This window comes from Salarias fasciatus, chromosome 9 (assembly GCF_902148845.1).
Source record: "Salarias fasciatus chromosome 9, fSalaFa1.1, whole genome shotgun sequence".
Lineage (NCBI taxonomy): Eukaryota > Metazoa > Chordata > Actinopteri > Blenniiformes > Blenniidae > Salarias > Salarias fasciatus.
Window position 1 is genome coordinate 21,400,784 of NC_043753.1, and position 10,347 is coordinate 21,411,130.

At 43.2% G+C, this 10,347-nt stretch overlaps 1 protein-coding gene across 2 annotated transcripts; it reads left to right on the forward strand.

The window, feature by feature from the left end:
* The first annotated feature begins 867 nt into the window (after positions 1 to 867).
* On the forward strand, positions 868 to 9,913 carry LOC115394114 (zinc finger protein 2 homolog). 2 transcript variants are annotated; one of them, XM_030099303.1, is made up of 4 exons: positions 868 to 1,092; positions 1,664 to 1,867; positions 7,537 to 8,370; positions 9,547 to 9,913. In XM_030099303.1, the coding sequence occupies exons 2-4, from the start codon at positions 1,822 to 1,824 to the stop codon at positions 9,645 to 9,647; spliced, it is 981 nt and encodes a 326-aa protein (XP_029955163.1). In that variant the 5' UTR covers positions 868 to 1,092; positions 1,664 to 1,821; the 3' UTR covers positions 9,648 to 9,913. The 2 variants fall into 2 exon arrangements, with proteins under 2 accessions (XP_029955163.1, XP_029955161.1); XM_030099301.1 differs by having other exon boundaries at positions 7,537 to 9,913.
* Positions 9,914 to 10,347: the final 434 nt, after the last annotated feature.

Below are 10,347 nucleotides of genomic sequence, written 5' to 3' on the forward strand. Positions count from 1 at the left end.
CTGTTAGCCATTTGGTGGGCCTTAGAATGGATTGAAAGGAACAATTCGGAAGCGTATATTCAGATTCTGTGTCTGCCTTACAGGCGGTCTCTGCTGGTCCAGCTGGGGCTACGGCAGATGTCATTTTGGAAATGTTGAGTTGCCTTCATAGAATAGAGTCCATGGACTGCAGTGTAATATTTTGCTGGATCCTATCTCATTCAGGGATAGCAGGAAACGAAGCAGCTGACTCTCTTGATAAACAGTCACTTGTATGTAAGGAAATTGAGTACAACCTCTGTTTGGGGAAGATGGAGTGTTTTAGTATTACCAAAAGTGCTGTGCAGAAGCAGTGGCAAAGGGAGTGGGAAACAGAGACCAGGGGAAGGCATTACTTTAAGAGTCAACCCATAGTGCAGAATACCAGGTTTGCTTCATTTTCTTCTCGAATTAACCAAGTAAAAATAACCAGATTAAGACTGGGGCATTGTGGTCTCGCAACTTGTTTAAATGTAATGGGAAAGCACCCAGATGGGAAATGTCAATGTGGGAAATTAGAGACTGGTGCACATGTGTTTTTATCTTGTGGTCAGTACTCTGCAGAAAGAGAGGCTTTGTATAAAGACCTTTCAAAGATTAAAATTACTGTATTTTCAATTAAGTCAATATTTGCCTATAGAATAAATTCACGAGACATAGAAAAGGCTATTGCAAGATTCCTTCTTTCCACCAACCTTCACCCAAGAATATAAAGTACTGCGAGTAATTCTTTGAACAGAAGAGGGCAGCATTACACTGGATATGTGTACAGCCTGCCGGAAAGGAACAGAAGAAGAAGAAGAAGGAGGAAAAGAAGAAGAAGAAGAAGAGGGAGAAGAAGAAGTAACGGCGGCTGTGTTGCTTTGTCTCTCAGAGGAAATATTTCATCTCCTGCAGCAACACTGAGTTCAGTTCAGGCTTTGAGAGAGTTTATCAAGCAACGACTAACTGCTGCTGCTGGAGAAATATTCACCGTGTTTCAACAAACTATCGTCCAGTTCGAGGAGGAGATTTATCGACAGAGAAAACTTCTGGAAATCAACTGGAAATCTCAAATCAGCTTCCACAGAACAGGTATGGAAACGTGAGAATGAACACATGAATGTGACTGCTGGAGGATCGTTACATTTATTTTAAAGCTGGCAGACAGAAACGAGGCTGCAGCTGCAGTTCTTGTTCACAGTGAAGTAACAGAAACCTTCAGTATTAAACAGCTTCTGTATCAGAAACAGAGGAAACGGTGTTTGAGCCGTTTGCAAGCTGAGGAAGTGATTTATTTACACTCAATCTGAGATAACACGCGTCTGTGTAGATTTAACGGTTCACGTTTATTATACAGACATTTCAGTAAATCGTTTGGAGTAATGATGCGTTCAGGTGTTGCTCGGAAGAAAAATCTGAACCCTATCATATTGGAAACTTCCCACAAAGGTTTCAGATCTCAGAGAAAGCAATGTTGCATCCAGACAGTTTTCCCATTTTTCCTTTCAACCCCACAGGTACTTTCAGTTTTACTGAAATGAGCAGATTTTTTTCTGTTTTTGAATGTTTCTGATTTCAGAGTGTCCTGTCCTGTTTCATCCACCCATCACTGTAAAACCTTCACTTCCATCACATCAGTGACTTTTGTCTTGTTTCCCTCCAGAGAGTCCACAGCAATACAGTGGTAACCAGCAGACGAGCTCCAACCACTCTGTGAGAGACTTGACCACCCAGAGACTAACTGCTGCTGCTGAGGAAATATTCACCCTGTTTTAACCAACTGTGGTTCAGTACGAGGAGGAGATTGGTCGTCAACGCAGAATGCTGGAAATCAACTGGAATCCTCAAATCAAGTCACACAGAGCAGGTTTGGAAACGTGTGAATGAACACATGAATGTGGCTGCTGGAGCTTCTCCATCATTATGGCGCTGTGAGCAGACGTGTTTGATTGAACTATGACTACTTTTCCCCTCACTGGTCTGCCCAGTGAAGTTGTGGAGGTTGATGTTGTTTGAAGAGGCATTTCCTGGCAACATTTAAAAGCAGGATGTCTCATTATCCCTCCACCTCAGGTAGTGTAGTAAACAATTACAGTGGTATGAAAAAGTATCTGAACCTTTTGGAATTTCTCACATTTCTGCATAAAATCACCACAAATGTGATCTGATCTTTGTCAAAATCACACAAATGAAAAAACAGTGTCTGCTTTAACTAAAACCACCCAAACATTTATAGGTTTTCATATCTTAATGAGGATAGCATGCAAACAATGACAGAAGGGGGAGGAATAAGTAACTGAACCATCACATTTAATATTTTGTGCAGGCTCTCTCTGCATGTTGTTAGAAACAGAGCGTTAGCAGCAAGAAGTGGTGATATGTTCAATGATGCGATGCACCGTCATTTTCAGTAAAAGAGAAGAACTGAACGATCGTTAGTTAAACTGTATCACAAGTAGTTCCTGGACTCAAAAGACCAGATTCTTTGCGGATCGGTGTGCTAGCAGCGGTGTGGTGCACGCAGGAAATTACGCATTTCACGTCACAACAAGAAGGGAGGGGGAGGACGCGCGGAGGGTCTCATAGCAACAGGCTCAGGCAGACCGAGGAAGCGACATGCTACTTCAGGGTTTCTGCCAGACCTTTTCAGTCCAGGCGCTGCCCGCGATAAATTGTGCAGCACCCGGACAACGGAGAGGAGGAGGAAAAAAAAAACTCTCCGACGGTCGAACACCGGCAGCGTTAGCAGCGTTAGCCGTTAGCAGCGACACCACACGCTCCCCCCACCCCGCCCCCGGCCAAACTCTTTTCCTGCAGGAAACACTGTACTTTGTGTGTAACACTCCGTTTTTCATCAAGAAGCAGCTACTGCAGCCCAACGGACAACAAATGATTTCCGCTGACGACCACTGGGTCTTTTCATCCACTAACCTGTCGGTTACAAATTAGCAGGCACCTTGTTTCCCGTTTTAATAAGCTATTTGCGTTTCTGTGGCAAAAAAAAAAGAAAACAATAATTACCTCTTCGGAAGAGTCCATCCTTTTTTTTCACCAGCTGTCCTTATTCACACAGAATAAAAACCGTTTCCAACGTGATTCGCGCTGTGGAAACACGAATCACCTTGACAGGTTGGGGGGGGGGGGGGCACCGGGGACACCTGGGCGTACGTCATGTGGAAGCGCCGGCTTTATTGTTGTAAGAACACAGAATTCCGCTAGAGGGCGACTGAAGTTTCGCAATATAGCTTTAAAATAAATTACTTGCAATTAATTGCGTTTTGACCCGTAATTCCCCGCCAGCCCGCATGAGGGCGTGCTTGACGCCAGGCGTCCTTGACACACACATGCTAGAACACAGAAGAAGCTGCTCTCTCAACAACACAAGAGACGAACGAGAAGCGGCAAGTTGACAGGATGAAGAGGACAAAACGGAGCACAGTATGGAACCACTTTAAGTTGGTAAATGACAATAAAGAAGCCAAATGCACAATATGCGGGAGTATTTTAAAATACAACGCCTCCACAACATCGCTCAATTACCATCTAAATACGTCACATTCAGCCGTGCTGCAGGAAGCGAGTAGCTCTCAGCCGACCGCAGCGTTTGGACGACGTGTATGTGACTCCACGAAGGCAGAGGGCATTACCCAGCGGATATGTGAGATGGTCACTACAGATATGCTGCCATTAAATGTCGTTGAGGGAAAGGGATTTAGAGAGTTAATAAAGTACATCGAGCCAGGATACGATATTCCCTCAAGAACAACAATAACCACCCGCATGGAAGCAAACTGCGCAAGGAAGAAGGCGGAGTTAAAAACACAACTTGCAACTGCGAATGTGGCCCTCACAACGGACTGTTGGACTTCCCTGAACACAGAAAGCTACATCACAGTGACATGCCAATACATTGAAGAGTATTGGCAGGTTAAGTCAGCAGTCCTACTCACGGAGAGCCTGCCAGTGAGACATACAGCTGACAATTTAGCTGACAAGTTGAACCCAGCTGTGGAAACATGGGGGCTCACCGGGCGTGTAGTTGCTTGTGTACACGACAATGCACGGAATATTGTCTCAGCAAACAGTCCCACACGAGTCAGTTGGCACTCAGTTCCATGTTTCGCTCACACCCTGCAGCTGGCCATTAATGACGGTTTCACCACCTCCATGAACCAAGTCATTGCAGCTGCAAGCTGGCTCGTACAACACTTCCATCACAGTAATATAGCAAACAAAGCGCTCGCAGCAAAACAGCAACAGATGCAGCTGCCATCTCACAAACTCATCCAATCCTGTAAAACCAGGTGGAATTCGGTCAGTGACATGTTTAACAGACTGACGGAGCAGCGGTGGGCCATGTGTGCTGTGCTGTCAGACCGCACTGTAACCAGACTGGCAGATGCGAGGACGCTGGAGCTGAAAGACGAGTACTGGCAGCTGATGGAGGATGTGGCTCCGGTGCTGGCAACACTGAAGTGCGCAACAACAGTCATGTCAACCGAGACTGAGGTGTCTATATCAGACACTTATCCCATCACCTTCAGCCTGATCAACATCCATCTCCAGACAGATGACGGCGACACCAGCAAAGTGGGGGAGTTCAAGTCCCGGGTGCACACTTCACTGGCTGAAAGGATGAAGGTAAGCGAGATTCATTAATTAAATTGCAGAAATTTTTAACTACAGACCATGCATTGCACACAGAGCTCATTGTTTCTCAATTGCCGTTTTGAATAATATTAATAGTGCAATCCATTAATGCTTAATAGTGGTTAATTAATTAGATGATAAAACACTTAAAAGCCTGTTCATTTGCTTTTAAACCTGTTAAAAGCAGATGATTAAGAACAAAATTACATTTCATTTTAACTTCTTTTTCTTCACAGATTGCTTCTGATGATCTGACGTCAACACCACCAATGCTAGCCACCATGCTGGATCCAAGGCACAAGCACCTGGGATTTTTGACCCTACCAAAGAGAATTGAAGCTCATGCCAAACTGCTTCAAGTGCTGACAGAAGAAGAAGCAGGACGTGGGAGCTCCACATCAGCCGATGCCACTGGAGACCATCAAGAGCATGTCCATGCAGAGCCAGTCCAGGGAGCTGTGCTACGCTGCGCACAAGGCTCACTCCAGACCATGTCGATATGCTCATATTTTTAAACAAAAACAAATGAGTCTCACACTGTACAGTGAGCACCACCATGGCATGGATGTTTTTTTGTTTTGTTTATGGCCACATCCATTATTGTCAGGTATGTTTTTAGTGGTTTACGAGCAGCCTGTATTTTATGTCAAAGGTGGATTATAAACGCTGCTAAATGTCTAATTGTGACACCTTGATTTCTTTTCAGAATTTATTTTATGTATTTTATACTGCTAAATAAGAGACAGTGCATTAATTTATTTTCAAGATAGTCACATTCATTTTTGTTCTATTTATTTTTGTAACGGACAGTGCACTTATTTATTTTCATGTTTCAAGTACCCTGAAAGTACCCTTGTTGTTGTTGCATTGTTCCATTTGTGAACTTGTTGTTCTGTTAAGAATAAACCTTTGATTAAGGAATATGATTTACATTTTCTCTTTAATAAGAAAGACAGCATTTTTGTTGAAAGGAACCTGTTGATTCAGAGAGAAATTCAGCTTCGCTGAAAACTTGCCGCTTATCAATTAATCGATAATCGATTGATAAGATGAAACAACTATTGATTAATGAATTACTCGATAATTTGCATCCCTAGAGTGCACAGAGATATTGGACTGTGCCAGTGATTTCTGTAAGTCTTTAGCAGACACTCTGGGGTTCTTTTTTACCTCTCTGATTATAGGGATGCACTGATCCGCATTTTTTCACTTCCGATCCGATCCCGATACCTGAATTTGATTATCTGCCGATACCGATACTATTCCGATACCAGAACTCTGTTTGCTTTAATATTATCATTTTTGTTGATTTTATATGACACTGCAATGAACTCATCTCTCTAGGCAAGTGTGATCTGTACGAATGTATGCAGGTATGTCCAAAAAGGCAACTTGGGGTACCGGTAGTTACAAATTCAGAAAAGAAAGTAAAAAAAAAAACAAACAAACAAAAAAAAAACCCAGTAAATCTTGTTAACAAGAAAAATCAAACCCTGAAAAAAAATATGCAACTGTAAGGGTTTCAAAATTAAAACGAGTGATTTCAGATTTCTGGTTGTTAAATCTCGCTACAGCATGTTCTCGTGCAGATCTCTGCAAAGTATTGTCTCACAAAGTTACACAGGGAAAGCCCAAACAGCGCTAACATCAACACAGCGGGACCTGCTTCTTCGGAAAAGCACAAAACGACAGAACACATCACTAAACGCGATCAGTGCGCAAGCATCAGATTTTTTTTTTTTGCTGGGAAAAACAGCGTCAGAAACACTCACCATGGTCCAGCAGGCGTATAAAGATGATGTCCTGGGGAGAACGCAGGTTTTCGAGTGGTATAGGCGCTTTAAAAGAGGCGAAATGTTCACTGAAGACCAGCCCCGCTCCGGACAACCCACATCCTCACGCACGCAGGAAATGATCCGCGAGGATCTTTTTTTCTGGAAGCCGAACACAGCGAGTTTGTGCCGCCTGGGCAGTCTGTTAACCAAGACCACGACATTCAAGTCCTGAGGCGGCTCCGAGAAGCAGTGAGGCAGAAGCGTCCGGAGCTTTTGCGGGATGGCGAGTGGTGGCTGCACCACGATAACGCGCCGGCGCACCGGGCCCTGCGCGTAATGCAGTTCCAGGCGAAAAATGGGATGACCCTGCTACCTCACCCACCCTATTCGTTGGACTTAGCCTCCTGTGACTTTTTTCTCTTCCCAAGAATGAAGAAAGAGCTGAAGGGGCGGAGATTTGAGGACGTCAAGGAGGTTAAACAAAAATCGAAGGATGCACTGCACAGGATCATTACGCACGACTTTTCAAACGTCTTTGAAAGCTGGAAAACACGGATGCAATGGTGTATTCAAACCAGCGGGGATTAATTTGAAGGCGACAGCTTTAACAAATTGTTACAATTAAACACATTAAAAGTTATAACCACTGTCCGGTTTTTTTCCAGTCCACCCTTGTACTTATTCCCCCCCCCCGTTCTGTCATTGTTTGCATGCTATGCTCATGAAAATATGAAAACCTATAAATGTTTGGGTGATTTTGTTTAAAGCAGACACTGTTCTTTCATCTGTGTGATTTTGACAAAGATCAGATCACATTTGATGGTGATTTTATGCAGAAATGTGAGAAATTCCAAAAGGTACAGATACTTTTTCATACCACTGTAACAGAATCTTGCAGGTGAGTGAATACACCGCCTCAAAAAAGTTGATCCAAATGAGTAATCAATCAGCAGGTAAAGATGATCAGTAAGTAACAATGGGACTGTATCGTGTTTTTTGAATTTTGAATGGAAGCTTTCAGATTGACTGCCAGAGTAACAGTGTTTTTTTGATTTGGAACTGTAGAGATAATGTTGCTAATCTTTCATCTTCTGCATTTGTTTCCTTGCAGAGCTCCAACAGGACCATGACTGCAGAGAGGAGCAGCTCTTTAAACAGAAAACAAACTACTATCTAGAACAGGATGAACCAGAACCTCCACAGATAAAAGAAGACGAACCAGAACGTCTGCACATCAAAGAAGAACCAGAGCCTCCACAGATCAAAGAAGAAGAACCAGAGCCTCCACAGATCAAAGAAGAAGAACCAGAACCTCCACAGATCAAAGAAGAAGAAGAAGAAGAAGAACTTCCACAGATCAAAGACGAAGAACCAGAACCTCCACAGATCAAAGAAGAAGAAGAAGAGGAAGAACCAGGACTTGGTCAGTTGAAGGAGGAGCAGGAGGAACCAGAATCTTCACAGATTGAGGAAAACAAGGAAATCCGTACCAGCCAGAAGGGAGAACGATTTGTTCTGAAGTTTGAAAGTGAAACCTTTCAGGTTCCTTTTGTTGAGGATCAGAGCAACCTGAGTGAAGCAGATGTACCAGAGACTGAGCAGTTCCTCTCTCAGGACTCTGAAGTCCACCATGTGAAAAGACACATTGACTCAGAATCAACTGGAAATGCAAAGCTGAAAAAACTCAACATGTTTCATAGAAACAGTGTGAACAACTTTAATTTTTCCGAGAAGCAGGCTGAATGTGAAAAGCTTCTTTGTGAAGAAATGTGTGAGAAAACTGACCATAAAAAACCCCAATTATGTCAGAAGGTCAGAATGGTCACTGATGAGAAGATAATTTGTGAAACATGTGGCAAAAGTTTCAGGCACCTGAGTCATTTGGTGGTCCACAAGAGAATTCACACTGGTGAGAAGCCTCATTCTTGTGAAACATGTGGCAAAAGTTTCAGTCAACAGGGTAATTTGAAGGTTCACATGAGATTTCACACAGGTGAGAAGCCTCATTCTTGTGAAACATGTGGCAAAAGTTTCAGTCAGCCGAGTAATTTGAAGGTTCACATGAGATTTCACACAGGTGAGAAGCCTCATTCTTGTGAAACATGTGGCAAAGCTTTTAGTCAACCGAGTCGCCTGTTAGTCCACAAGAGAATTCACACAGGTGAGAAGCCTCATTCTTGTGAAACATGTGGCAAAGCTTTCAGTCAACGGTGTGATCTGTTGCGACACATGAAAACTCACACAGGTGAGAAGCCTCATTCTTGTGAAACATGTGGCAAAAGTTTCAGTCAACCGAGTAATTTGAAGTTTCACATGAGAATTCACACTGGTGAGAAGCCTCATTCTTGTGAAACATGTGGCAAAAGTTTCAGTCAACCGAGTAATTTGATGTTTCACATGAGAACTCACACAGGTGAGAAGCCTCATTCTTGTGAAACATGTGGCAAAAGTTTCAGTCAACAATGTAGTTTGAAGGTTCACATGAGAATTCACACGGCTGAGAAGCCTCATTCTTGTGAAACATGTGGGAAAAGTTTCAGTTGTCACAGTTCTTTGTTGATCCACAAGAGAACACACACAGGTGAGAAACCTCATTCTTGTGAAACATGTGGCAAAAGTTTCACGCAACAGAGATATTTGTTGGACCACAAGAGAACTCACACAGGTGAGAAGCCATATTCTTGTAAAACATGTGGCAAAAGTTTTAGTCAACACAGTAATTTGAAGGTTCACATGAGAATTCACACAGGTGAGAAGCCATATTCTTGTGAAACCTGTGGCAAAACTTTCACTTGTCACAGTTCTTTGTTGATCCACAAGAGAACACACACGGGTGAGAAGCCTCATTCTTGTGAAATATGTGGCAAAAGTTTCAGTCAACAGAGTTCTTTGTTGTTCCACAAGAGAACTCACACAGGTGAGAAGCCTCATTCTTGTGAAGCATGTGGCAAAAGTTTCAGTCACCAATGTAATTTGAAGTTTCACATGAGAATTCACACTGGTGAGAAGCCTCATTCTTGTGAAACATGTGGCAAAAGTTTCAGTCAACAATGTACTTTGAAGGTTCACATGAGAACACACACAGGTGAGAAGCCTCATTCTTGCGCAACATGTGGCAAAGGTTTCACGCAACACAGAGATTTATTGGTCCACAAGAGAACTCACACAGGCGAGAAGCCTCATTCTTGTGAAATGTGGCAAAAGTTTCAGTCAACAGTGTGATTTGAAGGACCACATGAGATTTCACACTGGTGAGAATTTTTACTCTTGTGAATTATGCGGGAAAAGATGTATTCATTGTAATTCATTGCTGCACCACCTGAATACTCACAAATAGATGAAATCATGAAAGACTGTGAGAGATGTAATTCAGAAAGTCCAGCTTGAACCCAAAATCACAAGAAATCATCTATACTGATTCAGACACTGTTTAGGCTGCTTCAGGAAAATTTCACTTTGTTGTCTGTCTCAATACATGTGAACTTTCAAGAAATGGAAATAAAATGCTGATGTGAATGTGATACTGACAAAATAAGCGATTCTTACTTTTTGGTTGTTTTCCCCCTGTTACACTGGCATTTTACTTTATCCCGGTTGATAAGGAGAAAGATGGAAGTGCACAATGACATGTTGTTCTCCAAATGGACACAGGGTGGCAGCACCCTCCAATAGCATCATTTAGGGACCTTTTTAGCGTGCAGAGCAACACATGCCCGGGCACATCTCACGTGCCTGCCGTTAGCCCATGAACAACAGGCCGAGAGGAAGAGGATCCCCACGAGGCAGAGGAGGCTACGGAGGCCCCAGATCGCAGGGGTTTCAGCAACAAGGTGCCCCAAATGCATCTTGTTCCTCAGCAGCAGCCCGGCCCACAGGGATCAGCGGGACAATATCCACAGTGACGTGGTCCTGAACCAGTGCG